Here is a 15,737-nt window from a genome sequence, read left to right as displayed (position 1 = left end):
CCAAGGATTGAGGCAATTATTTTTTTTTCTCCTCCTAACATTGGGAGCCCTGACCATGGTCTCTGCCTCCCTGGAGTCCCTGCCCACAGCTCCTGGGCACCAAGCTATGGGACTCAGTGGAGTTAGGAGGGAGGGCACCTTCCCCCCCATCTCCTCAGATGCCCAGAAGGGCATCTCTGAGCCATGACCTTGATAAGCTGAAGAAAGAGGGCCTTCCCAGATCATGGCTGTGCTAATCCTAAAGTTGTCAGGGTCCAGGATCCTCTTCTTGCCACCCTGTTTCCTTGGACAGCCAGGTGGTATGCTTCTGGGGGTGGCAGACTGCTAACCCCAAGGGCCAGAGTTCCCTGCTGGTTCCTGCATTTCCAAGATCTGCACTCTTCAGGGTCCCTTGATGTAAACACATCTAGACCCCCTCTTCCCCATCTGCCTACCCGCCCTAACCCCTCCCCATGCAATCCCAGCCACAGCAGAGAGGTGTCCAGAAGGCGGAGCTCTGAGTCAGAATATAAATTCCCAATCTTGCCACCCAGCTGGAGAGCTGACACGATGCTCCAGAGGCAGATGCCCGCCTGGCTCTCCCACTACCTACCAGACCTATACCAGGCAGAAGATGGCAAGCCTTCATCCCCCTGCGCCTTGGAGGTGAGGGAGCAGTGCTGGGTAGGTGGGGCAGAGGCTGAGGGCAGGAGACAGGCACAGGGAGGGCTGGGAGCATTGTAGACTCCGGAGACATGGAGCACCTAGGCTCAGCAGCCCTACCTAGCACCTGGGGACATGGTCTGGCCCAGCTGGAACTCCTGGGGGGATGGCCCAGCTGGGGTTACCCACAGGCTCGACACTGTGCTGTGGTGTGGCCCAGAGCCATCTGGGGCCAAGACAGCACCTGGATAGATGGTGCTCAGCACTGCCAGGGGTGGATCTACACTTGCCTGTCCTAGCTGTGAGTGGACATTTACCCTACGGTCATTCTAAATTGCCATGCCTTGTGAGTGTGTGTTACAGTATCCCATGAGGATCCGTGGCATTGCCAACCTGTCACATTAGCCGCGAAGCCCAGCTGGGTCTGTGGTCAAGACTCCTGGGTCCATCTGATTCCTCATAGCCTCATAGAGAGACCCTGGGTTCAAGGAACGGGTTGCCAGGGCTCCAGACCAGCTCCACCTCAGCTTTCCCATTTACCTCAAGCTTCCAGTTTTCCATAGGCACGCCATGGCCAGGACTTTCAGCAGCAATTTCTTCCTCATTCCCCTCCTCAGGGTTCCCTTCCCCAGCCCACAATGAATCACTGAATGAGGCAGGTGATGCCCTGAAAGTGTCTTGTCCTTTTGGGGTGGGAGATGGAGACCGTACTCAGCCTCCAATGAGCCCAAGGAGGGGAGCTCTGAGCTCCATGGTGCCTGGTGCCCCGCTGCCCTGGCCAGGATAGACATCACCTCCTGGGATGGGCCACTTTTCCCCCACAGCACCTCAAGGAGCTGGAAGAGCCTCTGGTCAGCGCATGTTCCTGCCTCCCCAGTCTGGTTGAGCCTGTGGGACCTGGGCTGGGGGAGAGCTGCCACAGAAGGGACAGGGCGAGTGAAGCAGCTGAGGACTGCGCCTGTCCCTCTCAGGTCCCAGAGGGTGCAAGGCTCAGAGCTGGACTTCTTGCTGTGACCTGTAACCTAGCCTGTGTGATTAAAAGGGAAAACAGCATGGTAGCTCCTCCCGGGAACCCCCTGGTCTGGGATGTTGCTCAGATTAGCTGGGAAACGTTCTGAGGTCCCATAAAGTCCCCATCCCAATGGTGTCGTCTTAAGGAGGTCCCACGCATCCGGGGAGGGATCACCAAGCTGTTCCGGGCTCTGATACAGGTGTTGCAAGGAACAGGCTACACCCAGCTTACTGGGGAGGAGGAGGCGGCACCACCAGCCACGCCTGTCCTGAGAAGCCCTGGGGACAGATGGCCCACAGGCTCCCTGCGCGCTGTCTTCCCCTCTCCCGCACCCCAGACCTCGTGGGCTGGTTTAGTTAGGGTGTGCCTGGCCCGGGGATGGGTATCACACCCACCACCTCTGAAACAGGGTTGTCAGACCCTCTCCCCAACTCCCACCCCCACCTGGGAGCCTGTCCCTGGGATCCCATCTGTAACCACTCTTCTGACTAATTTGTGGTGACAGCTAGACCTGGGGTGCAGGGTAAGCCCTGAATTGAGAGCCAAGGGCCTACTCCTGCTATTAAGTAGTCCAGTGTGTGACCTGGAGCAAGCTTTGAGCCATTTTGGTTAATTCTCGGTGAGAGCCAGCCTCCAGGTGGATGGAAAGTGTGCTGCCCTGTGGTCAGGTGGATCTGCACCTGAGTCCTGGCCCTGCCGTTTCTGGGCTGTGTGTCCCTGTGTGAGATGCAGTGTCTCTAAACCTAGTCTTGTCCCCTACAAAGTGGGGATGGCAGCACCTTCCCCACAGTGTGGCTGGAGGGCTAAACGAGAGCAGACACGATGTAGCCAGCACAGGCTCAGGGCCTGGCATGCTGGAGGAGGGTGGTGAGTTGTGCTCCCCAACCTCCGCCAAGGTCATACCTATAAAGATGGGCATGGGAAGGGGTACTATTGAATTGCATAATAACCAGACCTGAGGGCAACATCTTTTCCACAGGAGATCCCCCTGTCCTATGTAGGTCTCAAGGGGGAAGTAGGGTCCTGAAGGGATCAGCCCCAGGAACCAAGGCCAGGGAGGAGGCTGGAGCTGGAGTCGTGTGTGTGACCACAGCCTGAGTAATAGAGCCCTTTCTCCCACATGGCTTCCCTGAAAAGTAGCAGGCTCGCCCTCCCTGTAGGTTATTAACACGTCCGAATACACTTCTGCACTGTTTGCCAAATAGTTTCTGCCTTGAGCTCAAACCCCCTGAGTACTCCCTGCTCCTTACCCAGGACCCCCCAATGGCCCCATGAACCGAAGGATTGATGTCCATCCCTGCTGCAGGGCTGCGGTCCAGCTGGTATGGTTTCTGGCCGTGGCTATGATTTCATCGTGATAACCAGCCAAGGTATCTTGTCCGAGGGACAGGCTTAGCCAAGTCCCTAAAGTGGTTACCCTTACCATACTATAACCTGCCCCATGAACTTGCCATAATGTTGCCGGTTTCTGGCTCCCATCTGCTTTGTGCTTTGTTCTCTTGGATCTTGGTAATTGGATCAATTATCTCTGGGGCCATGAAGTTTTGCTTATCTCTAGCACCACTCCAGTTCAGCTGGTTATACCAGGAGCAAAATATTTACATTCATTTTTATCCAAGAAGGTCATTTTTCTCAAACCTAGTTCTTGGAATCATCTGGGCCCAAGACCTGAATCCCATGTTCCCACTGCCTACCTCTTAGCCTGGCCCCTCTGGGCCGTCTCCCAAACTCCCTGCCAGGTGCTGCCTCTCTGCTGGCAAAGATGTCAGAGTAGTTTGTAGAGCCCTTTGGAATTGAGTCTCTCCTGCAAATTCTTGAGCTAGAAGTTGTGATTTGAGACTCAAGGTAGACCACGAAGGAGCCCTCTAGGCTACTGGGAAGCAGAACTCCTCCAAGAACCCTTACACTTCGGTGTATACTGGCTCTTTAAAAAAAGAGAGAGGGGCGCCTGGGTGGCTCAGTTAAGCATCCGACTCTTGGTTTCAGCTCAGGTCATGATCTCATGGTTTGTGAGTTTGAGCTTCACATCAGGCTCTGTGCTGACAGCGTAGAGCCTGCTTGGGATTCTCTGTCTCCCTCTCTCTCTGCCCCTCCCCCACCTGTGCTCGCTCTCTCTCTCTCTCTCTCTCTCTCTCAAAATAAATGAACTTTAAAAAAATAAAAAAGAAAGAGATCATGAAACATATTGGCAGAAATGTAGCCAATAAAAGCATTACTGGTAGAAGGACTACCAGAGTTTGGGGATTATTGGAGGGCCTTGAGGGAATTCAGAGTGAAAAGAAGAAGCTGTTAGGAAAAGAGGTTCTAAGAGGAAAAGATGAAGGAGGAGGAGGTGAGGGCCAAGCAGCACGTGTCTCTGCGTTGGAAGTTAATGGTTGCTTTCCTTTTTAAAAAAAAAATTGTATGTTTATTTTTGAGAGAGTGTGTCAGAGTGTAAGCAGGGGAGGGCAGAGAGTGAGGGAGACACAGAATCTGAAGCAGGTTCCAGGTTCTGAGCTGTCAGTGCAGAGCCCGATGTGGGGCTCGAACCCATGAACCGCAAGATCATGACCTGAGCCAAAGTCAGATGCTTAATCAACTGAGCCACCCAGGTGTCCCAAGTGTTGCTTTCAAGTAAGATGACAGCATGATCATGATTATGAGCAATAGGCTTAAGAATTATAACTGGATTCAAACTCAGGCTCCTTTGATTCTAGCTGAGTGCCCACCATCAAAGGACTTGGTCTCAGATTCGCCATCTGTAAAGCGAGGCTAATAATAACTGCTTCGAGGGGTGCTGGAAAGATTGAGCAATATGAAACATAGAGATTACACACACAACGCTTAGCATGTGGCCATAGTCAAGGGATAGTAGCTGGTGTTGTTAGCCTTGCTGAGTTAGAATGCAAAGAGATGGTCAACCTCACCAGAAGGCATCAGGGTTAGATAGCGGAGGACTTTCCCTGGGAGGCAGGGAGACCTCGAGTGAGGTGCTGCGGGAAGCTGTGAGTGCTCATTCCCTTCCAGACAAGACACAGGGGGGTCAGGCAGGGCTGTGGGCAGCCCTCCTGGAGGCAGAAGAAGGGCTGTGATGATCGAGAGTCCTTCAATACTAGGGAATGTCCCTGAGGACTGACCCTTGCCTGAGCTGAGGCCTCTGGTGGCCCACATTTGAACTCTGGTTGCCATCTGAGAAAGTGGGCCACTGGGAACAGGCTTTGCCAGAACTGCTCTCCTGAGTGAAAACTGACTCCTGCTTCCTCACAAGATCATACCAGGACACCCGCTGCGCCAGCTGGGGAGTGAGAAATGAGGAGCCCATCATGCCCAGAGTGGGTATGGCCAACAGCCACAGCCATATTTCCAAAGCCAGGAGAGAAGTGGTGTATGTGGCCTTTGCCTCGAGCCACCCAGCTCAAAACAGAATCTTGTTAGATCAAGTTATGGGCTGTGAGGATTTCCAATATTTCAGAGTTAATCTCACAAAAGGATTCCTCAGACCTGTATATGACTGTCAGTTTGGCTTTTGTTCTGATTCAGAGGCAGCTGTTGGGAACTGAGGAGGAAGGGACCTGAAGTCTGACTTACACATCTATCTCAGGTTCTAAGTAGCAGCCTTCCCAGGCTTCGTTCTATTGTTGCTGTTTAGAATAAGCCCCAGAAGAGGCTGGAAGGACAGACATCAAAACGTGGACAGTTCCCCTGACGAGAAAAAAAAATAATTGTAACTATGTGTGGTGATGGACGTTAACCAAACTCGTTGTGGTAATCATACTGCAGTATATATGTATATCAACTCATCTTGCTATATACTTAAAACTAATACGTTATATCTCAATTGTATCTCAATTTAAAAAGATAGCAATACCTCAATCATAGCAAGATAGCAGGACCTCAAGGTCTTAATGAAGGTTTTAAAATGTAAGGAAGGGGTGCCTGGGTGGCTCAATTGGTTAAGCATCTGACTTCGGCTCAGGTCATGATCTCACGGTTTGTGGGTTTGAGCCCTGTGTCCGACTCTGTGCTGACAGCTCGGAGCCTGGAGCCTGCTTCCGATTCTGTGTCTCCTTCTCTTCCTGTTCCTCCCCTGCTTGTGCTCTCTCTCTCTCTCAAAAATAAATAAAGATTAAAATTGTTTTTAAAAATGTAAGAAAAGTGACCAATAGTAAATATTCAGTAGATGTTAGTCATTGCAATATTATTATCTCTGATAATATAACCAAGGCAGATAAACTATCTTTATATAGTCTGAGTTGAAAATAAAAGTGATTATAACATTAAAAACAAAAAACAAAAAAGTGAAAATAGTGATCTGAGTGGTGGGATGCTGGAGACTCTTTTCTTTTTCTTCATACTTTTATGTTTTTCCCAAAACCCCAACAATATTTTAAATAGAGAATAATTGCATATTCTTAAAAAGGTGTAATATGATTTTGGCAACAGGGCAAACTATGTGGAGTGTGAAAGGTCCTAACTCACAAGCCTCTTTTTTTTTAATTTATTTCTTAATTTACATCCAAGTTAGTTAGCATATAGTGCAACAATGATTTCAGGAGTAGATTCCTTAATGTCCCTTACCCATTTAGCCCATCCCCCCTCCCACACCCCATCCAGTAACCTTCTGTTTGTTCTCCATATTTAAGAGTCTCTTATGTTTTGTCCCCCTCCCTGTTTTTATATTTTTGCTTCCCCTCCCTTATGTTCATCTGTTTTGTCTCTTAAAGTCCTCATATGACTGAATTTATATGATTTTTGTCTTTCTCTGACTAATTTCACTTAGCATAATACCCTCCAGTTCCATCCATGTAGTTGCAAATGGCAAGATTTCATTCTTTTTGATTGCTGAGTAATACTCCATTGTATATATATATACCACGTCTTCTTTATCCATTCATCTATCGATGGACATTTGGGCTCTTTCCATACTTGGGCTACTGTCAGTAGTGCTGCTATCAACATGGGGGTGCATGTGTCCCTTTGAAACAGCACACCTGTATCCCATGGATAAATGCCTAGTAGTGCAATTGCTGGGTCGTAGGGTAGTTCTATTTTTAGCTTTTTGAGGAACCTCCATACTGTTTTCCAGAGTGGCTGCACCAGTTTGCATTCCCACCAACGATGCAAAAGAGATCCTCTTTCTCCACATCCTCGCCAACATCTGTTGTTGCCTGAGTTGCTAATGCTAGTTATTCTAACAGGTGTGAGGTGGTGTCTCATTGTGGTTCTGATTTGTATTTCCCTGATGATGAGTGATGTTGAGCATTTTTTTCATGTGTCAGTTGGCCATCTGGATGTCTTCTTTGGAGAAGTGTCTATTCATGTCTTTTGCCCATTTCTTCACTGGATTATTTGTTTTTTGGGTGTTGAGTTTGATAAGTTCTTCAGAGGCCTCTTTAAATAGGGTCACTTGGTCAGATGGAGGGGTTCCATGCATCTTCCATGGGCACAGGCTGGGAGTGGATGGTAAACAGATTCCTCTAAGCCTGGTTAAAACTCTCAGGGAAGGGGCTTCAAATCGTGAGATTCAAACAGGAGAAACATGAACAGAACAGGCATGAAGCCATCCCTTTCCAAGGTGTGCTGGCTCCTAGTGAGGCGAGAAGTAAGCCCCTCACCTCAGCAGTCTTGGGGACCAGCAATGTCCTCAAGAGCCCAGAAATGTGGACTGACTGTGAGGAGACATCTTGGGTCTGAGCAGTGGGAGCCTGTGTCCAGCTTGAGCTGCTCTATCAGTTGTCATCACCTGAAGAATGAGTCCTCTGTCCTCTCAACCCACAGGGTGGGGTCTCTCCATGCCACCTGCTGACAGTGAAGGTCATCCGGATGAAAAATGTCCGGCAGGCTGATATGGGTGAGTATCCGGTCTTCCCTCCTTCTCTGCGTATGGGACCTGGAAGGAGTCCTGCCCTGGCTGGAGAAACATCAGAGGTGTTTGTGTGGGGGGTGGGGGCAGGGTGTCTGCTACACTCAGGTTGTATTTCAGACTTTGGGGTTGATATCATTTTTCCAGGCCCCCCTCCTAGCTGTAACCTTGGCACTACCAGCCCCTGTAGGGTTCCTGGGTCTGAGAAAACTGTTTGCCTCACTCTCTCCTCCCCACTCCCCACTCCCTAACACCCATTTGTGGGACCAGCAGCTTCTCCCACACCGGGCACTTCTTGCTTCTGCATGAGTTTACAAGCTATTAGGGGTGAAGAAGAAGGAGAGTCCCTTCTGCCAGCCTAGTCTCCGTGCCCCTGCTCAGCACATGGATCCCAAACTGGGTTCTGGGGTTCATGGTGGAGGCCACATGGCACCAGCTCTGCAGTGTAGCCCCATGGATGTGGTTTGACTCACCAGCACTGTTTGTGCAGTGTTTTCTTACAGCCTTGACTTCACCCTCATCCCAGCCCCTCCTGCATTCCAGGTTATGGGGGCCCTGGGAAGTGTCTGGCTTCAATAGGAAATCAAGACATCTGGGTGGGCTAGATGCTCCCCTCATGCTTGTCTTTTCAAGAAAGCAGGAGAGCCCAGATCCCCTTCCTGTGCTCCCCTCAACTTACCCCATCCAGAGAGAGGCTTAGCCCTTAAGGAGGAGAGAGCTCTGTGTCAAGGCCCCCTGGCTGTGGGGGTGTCTGCACTCACAAGAGCCACCAGGCTTCCCCAAAGCTCCATTTTGCTCCTACTGCCCTCACCCTGGGATTCAGCTAGACTCAAGAGCCTCAGGGGGGCAAAGAATGCCGACAGCCATGACACCAAGTATACATTTTAACAAGGGAAGACTTTTACACCCAAAGTGATTATAGACTAGTAGCAGGAAATGGCATTCTAACCTTGTCACGGTAGAATTTAGACCTGGAGGAGGACATTGAAAGCCAGGAGTAGCTAAGGAAGGCTGCTCTGAGGGCCTGGGGTCTGAGAGGGGCAGGGCGTGGGCATCCAGAGGTCCTGGGAGCCCCATCTGCAGGAGGGGCAATCCTGAGGGAGGTAGAGGAGCCACAGGACACCTGTGGCCAGTGGGGGTGGGGAGGGAGAAGGGCAGGCCTCAAAACAAGATGTGCTTCTCCCACAACCTGAGGGTAGTGCTGAGGCCCACTCTGCATATGAGGTCTAATGATTGCCTATGGTGGAAGCAGTGTTTGATTCCAGGTCTGGACTCTGGGGGGTAGAGGGAGGAGGAGCAGGGGAAGGAGGCTAGAGCCAGGCAGAGAAGGGATGGGGATCCAAGTGATAGGGCACCTGAGTTCTTGAGGAAGGGATTGCATGATTTCCTGAGGTCATATGCAGATTGTACTGAAGCATAGGTGGGGAGAGGCTGACTAATTTGCTGGGAAACTGTTGTAGCAATGCAGGCATTTGTGTGTACAACAAAGGAGGGAGGGCCCTGGGGCTCAGGGAAAGCTAAGAGGTCACGAAGGACTCCAGCTGGACCCCCTGGAGGGCATGGTGTCCAGAACCCATGCCAACGGGGGCAATTGCAGCCAGTGTCCAGTCGGGCCTGGCTCTGCCAAGAGGCTGGCAGGAGGCCCAGAGACTTCTCGTCAGGCTCCTTGGGACCTCCCAGGCCACCAGAGAGTGATCTGAAGAGAAGGGTTTCCTGGGTCCGGGGCCTGGCCACCTCTTTTGCCTTTCTTGCCAATGCCACCATGGGTCACTGACACTTCACCCACCCCTGGGCAGAGTTCACCCACTCGCCCCACCCCGGGATACCCACAGCTTGCACATGCCCACAGCTGCACTCACCTGCCTCCACTCCTAGGGTGTGTGTGTCCCAACCCTGCGGGTCACACAGGTTGCACGCTCTCATGGCATGCCTGCACCTGTGTGTGCAGACCTTCCCTTTGTCCAAGCCCCTTTCTTCTGTCTTCTCCTGCCAAACCCATCCCCTGCATATCCCAGAGGTGGGGAGATGGGAGAGCAGGCAGCCGGACAAGAGGGCTGAGGTCTGGCTCCACCACCCTCCTCTTCCCCTTCCCCACACACCCCTCTGGCACACAGCTGCCTTTGGGGGTTTCCAGGCCCCTTTTGGGAAACCCTTGTTGTTTATGTTTCTCTCATTTCTCCTGAGGAACAGGGTGGGAGGCATACATGGTGTCTGGGGGCTCCAGCCTGGGGCACGTTCCTGTAGACTCCACAGTTGACCTAGGCTGGGCTCTTCTGCCACCTTGCCTAATGAGGTTTGCAACTATCCTGATATCTTCTGGGTCCTAGATTACTCCTGCCCCAAACTTTTCCCTTCTAGCTTAGATCAAAACTGAGCTCCACTCTGGTCCAGCCCTCTAGTGTCTGTCTGAGTTTCCTAAGACTTCAAGGAGCCTGAAAGGGATGAGATTCAGTGATGACTCCCTTGTCAAGGTGCGCTCTGGCCAGCCCTGAGCCAGGACTGGATAGAGTGGACCTAGAAACCTCCTAGCTCCCAAGAGGTGTTATTCCTCTTGGGAAAAGAAAATTAAAACTCAAACCAGTGCCCCAAGGGATGTGAGGCAGGTATCTCCAGAGGTATTAGGAAGACAGTGTTCTCAACATCTGTAGATCTCACTGAGTCATCTTTGCCACCCACATTCCAGGAAAGGAAGCATGTCATTCAAATGACCAAGCCCTCTGTCACTCTAAGAGGAACAAGGATCAAAACCTATCAATGCCTAGGAAATCCCCTGCAGTACCTGAAATACTCAGAATTGGGTCAGTGTTGCTTAACTATTCTTTATTGCCAACATGCTGGTCACTCTCCTTATAGTCAGATAATGATGCCTGCTCCAGATTATCATCCAGGCCCCTGGCAGCCTTGCTCCACCAAATCATCTCTCCCTCCCCAGGATTTCACTCTCCTTCCCATTCTTGTGGAAATAACTGAAAAACAAATCAGTGCTTGAAGTGTGGGTGTCTGATCAATCCTGTCTCTTCCAGTATTTGTATCTTAACTAGAGATTTAAACCTTAGGCCAAAAATACTGAGATTTTATTTCATGGGCTTAATTGGAAAAGCATAGACTGATAATAGGAAAGGGATTTTGGAGGCAAAGGGGCCTTTACAGGGTCAATCAAATCATGCTAAGCAGATAGGTATAGAGTTGGTGGGGTCCCTGCCTGCAGGTTCCTACTGTACGGGAGGCAAACCTGAGGAGAATGTTTCAGGCTGAGGAGGAATGACGAGTGTCCAGGAAAAGCCAACAGAGAGGTCCCAGGAGATCCTGGGGAGTCTCCCTATAGACAACTGGACATCAGCTTACATGCCTATATCTGTGGTGCCTCAGTCCAGAATTTGGTACTGTGCTCTAAAGCAGGAAGTTGGGCTTTTCCATTCAATTCATTTATTCAGCAAATGTCTGGCAAGTGCCAAAACACAGACTCCAGGCCTTCTTGGTGTTCAAGGTGCAGTGGAGACAGATGTTCTGACCTGCATTGTAGTGTGGTGTAACCAGAGCCCTGCCAGGAGAGGAGAAGAGGCTCTAAGCTAGGAGGAGTACCTGGCCCAGAGGTGGGGGCTCAGAGAAGGCTTCCAGAAGAGGCTCTTCCTGAAATCTGAAGAGGCTAGCCAGCAGAAGGGTGGGAAATGGCAGCAGAGGTGATGGTGGCCTGCACCAAGGCAGTGGCAGTACAAGTAAGAAGTGGGTGGTCTGGTGAGATCAGATGAGTTAAACTGATGCCATGTGAGAGCCAAGGACAACACTTGGTGTCTGGGCCAGACACCTGAGTTGACATGAGGAGGAGTAGGCTGGGCACAGAGGGGTCATCATTTTCTCTGCATCCCTCTGGGTTTTGGTCATTCTTTGCCTCTGGATTATCTGATTATGGCCTCTAAAAGCAGTGTCATCTTACCTTTATTGGGTAGGAGGAGAGCCATGAATTCCAATTCACTGAATGGCCAGCCCTCAAAGATTAATCAGACATTGGAGATGAAATCAGAAGCTAGGGATGCTTATGATATAAACTGTGGTTCTTACCTCTGATAATGTTCTCAGTGTAGTGACAGCATGAGACCAGTCAGTCCAGGAGGACATTACTAATAATAATTACGAACTAGTTTGGATCAGTCCTATCAGAACAAAACTCTTATCTTCATACTAGCTTCACCAAGTAGAGGACTCTCTGACACTGGAGATTGTATTGACTTTTATCATTTCCTAAAAATCTGGTGTGTGCCCTGGGAACTTCTCCAGCAGATTGCCGGGAGAGTGACAAGGCAGTCATGGCACCTCTTCCTCCCTCCTCCCAGGTAGAATGGAGGGAGGGAACCAGGCTAGGCTGCTATTTTTTTTGCCCTATGCCTTCTGCTGTTCCAACTAGAAGACCTGAGAAGCATTCCTCTACTTTAGGAGAGACTTTTAAGAATAAAGCCTTTGTCCCTTCTCCAGAGCACATACAGTAATATCACCCTTGGGTTGTTCATTTCAAATGAGAAAAAAGAAGAAAAAAAAAGGATACGGCCTCAGATATGGCTTCTTGGGTCACCTTCCTCATGCTGGGAGACTCGTGTAGGTATGAAGAGCCTGGTAGCTGCAGTTGAGACATTAAGTCATATTTAAATTGTGGTCCTTGCTTCTAGATTCTCCTGAGAGGGAGACAGAATCTGAAGCAGACTCGGCACGGTCAGTGCAGAGTCTGACTCGGGGCTCAAACTCACGAACCATGAGATCATGACCTGAGCCAAAGTCAAAAGCTTGACACCTGAGCCACCCAGGTGCCCCAGACTGTGCTCCTTCTAATCCTTGCTTGTCACCAGCCCAGAGGAAGAGTAGAGCCCTACTTTGGTTTCCCTGGTACCTTGGCTAAACAAGGGTTAAACTGGATCTTATGGGGCTGGTTCTTCAGCTCTTCCCTTGGCAGAGGAAAAATTGTGTGGCCATACCTTGTCCCAATCTAGCAAGCATTTGCTCAAAAAGCTAGGGTGCTTCTGAAAAGAGCCAGAAGCCTTCAGTGTCCATGAGAAGAATCCAGTGGGACCTGAATCCCCCTCTGTGAATTTTCTAGCCTGCAGGCTGTGGCCTTCTCGAGACCTCTGGGACAAAGGTCTCTGGAGATCCAGACCCATGAGTCAGGAGGGTAGACAAAGGCTAAAGCTGAGACAAGGGCTTGCTCTGGAAGTGACTTGCCTGAAGTTTCCTTCTGATTCTACACTCTCCTCTCTGGCCCCGGGTTGATTCCCCAGTTTCCCCCCCAACCCTTGTCTTCCTTGGACAGTGAGCCAGACAGACTGCTTTGTGAGCCTTTGGCTGCCCACCGCTTCTCGTGAAAGGCTGAGGACTAGGACCATCTCCAACTGCCCAAACCCAGAGTGGAATGAAACCTTCAGCTTCCAGATCCAGAGCCAAGTGAAGGTGAGACTTGGAGGACAACACCTGTCAGCCCTGCCTACATTTCTGCTCCCCTCCATGACTGCTTGTCCTTCTGTTGCTTATGTGTCCTTCTTATGTCTATTTTCCTCCCACCTACTTCTCCTCCTCTTAGCAATCCATCTTTCTGCTCACCCACTCCTTTATTAGGCCTGCCTCGTGTTTTTCCCTCTGAGTCTACTTATCTTTCTACCTTCTTTCCTTTCTCTCTTGTCCTTCTACCTGATCGTTGCTGGAACTTGGTGCTCCCTGCCACAAAACTGAGTGTGCTTCCAGAACATGCTCCAAGTAGGAAACTAATGGAGGGGAAGGGCCATTCTATTCACTAGGTCTAAGGCCAGTCTAATTCCAGCTGGAGGGTTTGCCCTATCTTAAATCCTTTTTAGAAGGCTTTATTATTTCTAATTCCTTGAGTGTCTGTTCTTTCCTTTGTTGAGTTGTTTCATGGTGTTGGCCTTCCTCAGATATATGGTGATTCTAAGTTGCGTTCGCATCTCCTATGGGAGAATTCTCCCTTGAGCATCCCAAGCAGAGTGCTCTTAAAACAAACTTGGCTTCATCATGGAGGTATTGACCCCAGTCTTGGGATACTTGAGGCTTGACATCTCCAGCTTACTGCTTCCACATTTTAGGATGATTCTTTATTTCTGGTTCATGATGAGTCCTTTTAACTTTCAAGAAGGACTTTATACTGTTACTATAAAAATATCTCTTCTATCATATATATGGTTTTGATAACCATATCATATATATGGTTTTTGGCATGGGCTCAGTTTGCCATCTTGAAAGCAGAATTTGAACTTCCTTTGTCTAAAGAGCTATGGAGCTGTTCATATGAATATGTGGGGTTGGTTGTGGGGCATGTCTGTGTTTCTAGAAAATCTCATTCAGTAGGGAACCTCCAGACTACCTTATGTCCACTTTGTAGGGACCAAAGAGGAAAACCCAGCCCCAACCCACATCTCCCAGGATCCTTGGAACCAGAGACCTCAGAGGCTAATCCATGTCACCCAAAACCACTGACCTCAGTGTTCAGCCAGATGACAGGGCAGCTGTTCAACTCTTAACATAGCTTTGGGACCACTCATAAGACCTTATTAGGATCTGATAAACCAAAGTATAGAGTTCAAATACCTCACCCCAAGGCCATCAAGTGTGAGAATCACTGTAACCTGTCACATCACTCCCCTGGAGTGTTAAAGTGTTAGTTTCCCTGAACTGGGTTTTCTAGTAATTAATGGGCTGTCTTAGCAACTGGGGTCCCAGTGCTGAACTCAGTCTATGACTTGGGAATGGTTTTGCTTGTTCTGCACTTCCATCATTCCCCAAGGTGAAATGACATCCCTCACACTTCACAGGCCCTTCCCAACCTTGCAAAAGAGCAAAATTATCCAGGAGAATCAGAGCAGAGAGTCAGGAAGTCTTCGGAGAGTTGGAAAGGAGGGTATAGACACTATCCCCCACCAGCCGAGTTTATTTTCCTACAAAAGTCTCTCATACCTGGGCAGGGATCTGCATGCTGTTCCCCAGACCTCAAACCCACCTCCTTGCTAGGGAATGGGTCCATGAAAACACAGTAACCAGACTTGCACCCTCCCTTTTCCCCTAGAACGTGCTGGAGCTGAGCATCTGTGATGAAGACACAGTGACACCAAATGACCACCTGTTGACAGTCCTCTATGACCTCACCAAGCTCTGCTTCCGAAAGAAAACCCATATGAAGTTCCCACTCAACCCAGAGGTGGGTGCAGTTGTCCAGTCCCTCAGCCTCCTGCCTCATGAGGAGCAGCTGGTTATTTCTATGATGCCACTCTATGGGCTTCTCTCTGTCACCAAGTGAGGAAAAGATAGTACTGCTGGGTCAATCCCAGTGCTATTCTTACTAGTTGTGTAACCTTGCAGAATTTATTTAATTCCTCTGTATTCTGTTTCCTCATCTATCCAATGGCAATGATGATACCTACCACTTAGGGTCGTCGTGACACTGAAACGGGAAAACATGTTTAAGGCACCTAGCACTGTTCCCGGTACAAAATGGAGGTGTAATAAGTATTGGTTCCCTTTCTTCCCTCCGAGTCCTGCTGTTGGGATGGCCCAGGGAACAGGGGACAGATGAGGGAAAAGAAGAGTAAAGCTGAAAATCAGAGAAAGAGCTGGAAAAGACCAGGATATTACCCATTCAGTCATTCAACAGAACTTTATTTCCTACTATGTTCCAGGCACTGGGAACACAGCAGAGAATGAGTATCCTTGCTCTTGCCTGAATTACATCCTGGCAGGGAAATTAAGGTCCAATGAAGTCACAACTTCCTGAAATTATACAAGAGGTGGGAAGGAATAGATGAAGGAAGGAGTCCCTATCCTTCAGAGTTGAGCTTACAGGTGACAATAGTTCAGCTCTCTTTTGCCCAAGGTGCTGAGCCCCTTGGGAAGTCAGGAGAGCAATGGGAAGCGGGGAGTAGAAGCTAAAGGGGCATGTTCTGGGGAAGACAGGTACAGCCCCAGCTCACAGCTGCCTTCCTTTTATCCCTCTGCCAGGGCATGGAAGAGCTGGAGGTAGAGTTCCTGCTGGAGGAGAGGTGAGTAGGTCCCAGCCCCGTAAGACCCCACTGAAGTCCTCACTCCTCAGTGGCTCCAGGCACAAGCATTTCAGAGCCTAGTCTGCCTTTTTGCTGCCCTCCCCTCTTCCACGCTTACCCCTGACACCCCACAGGGTGCATCAGAATCGCTTGAGGACTTCTAAATACTATAGGTGCCCGGGCCCCACCCCTACTCACCCTATTCTACTGACAT

General features: G+C 49.9%; 1 protein-coding gene and 1 long non-coding RNA gene across 5 annotated transcripts in view; one reads left to right on the top strand and one right to left on the bottom strand.

Annotated features, from left to right (window-relative positions):
- Positions 1-15,737, top strand: part of PLA2G4E (phospholipase A2 group IVE) — a 60,738-nt gene that overhangs the window by 21,073 nt on the left and 23,928 nt on the right. For 2 of the 4 annotated variants that reach the window (XM_086710441.1, XM_025919809.2), the window contains exons 2-5: positions 7,412-7,484; positions 12,793-12,929; positions 14,554-14,685; positions 15,483-15,523. In XM_086710441.1, the coding sequence (XP_086566567.1) occupies positions 7,412-7,484; positions 12,793-12,929; positions 14,554-14,685; positions 15,483-15,523 (383 nt within the window). The other 2 variants (XM_086710439.1, XM_086710442.1) reach the window with 2 other exon arrangements.
- LOC147580186 (uncharacterized) overlaps positions 6,127-15,737 on the bottom strand; it is a 30,689-nt gene continuing 21,078 nt past the window's right edge. Inside the window, exon 3 of the long non-coding RNA XR_015252600.1 lies at positions 6,127-7,544. This is a non-coding gene — a long non-coding RNA (uncharacterized LOC147580186). The remainder of the gene's footprint in view (positions 7,545-15,737) is intronic.

Source organism: Puma concolor, chromosome B3 (assembly GCF_028749965.1).
Source record: "Puma concolor isolate L17-30 chromosome B3, mPumCon1.1.hap2, whole genome shotgun sequence".
Taxonomy (NCBI): domain Eukaryota; kingdom Metazoa; phylum Chordata; class Mammalia; order Carnivora; family Felidae; genus Puma; species Puma concolor.
The sequence above is the reverse complement of the archived record's forward strand: the minus strand, read 5'-3'. Positions and strand labels throughout refer to the sequence as shown.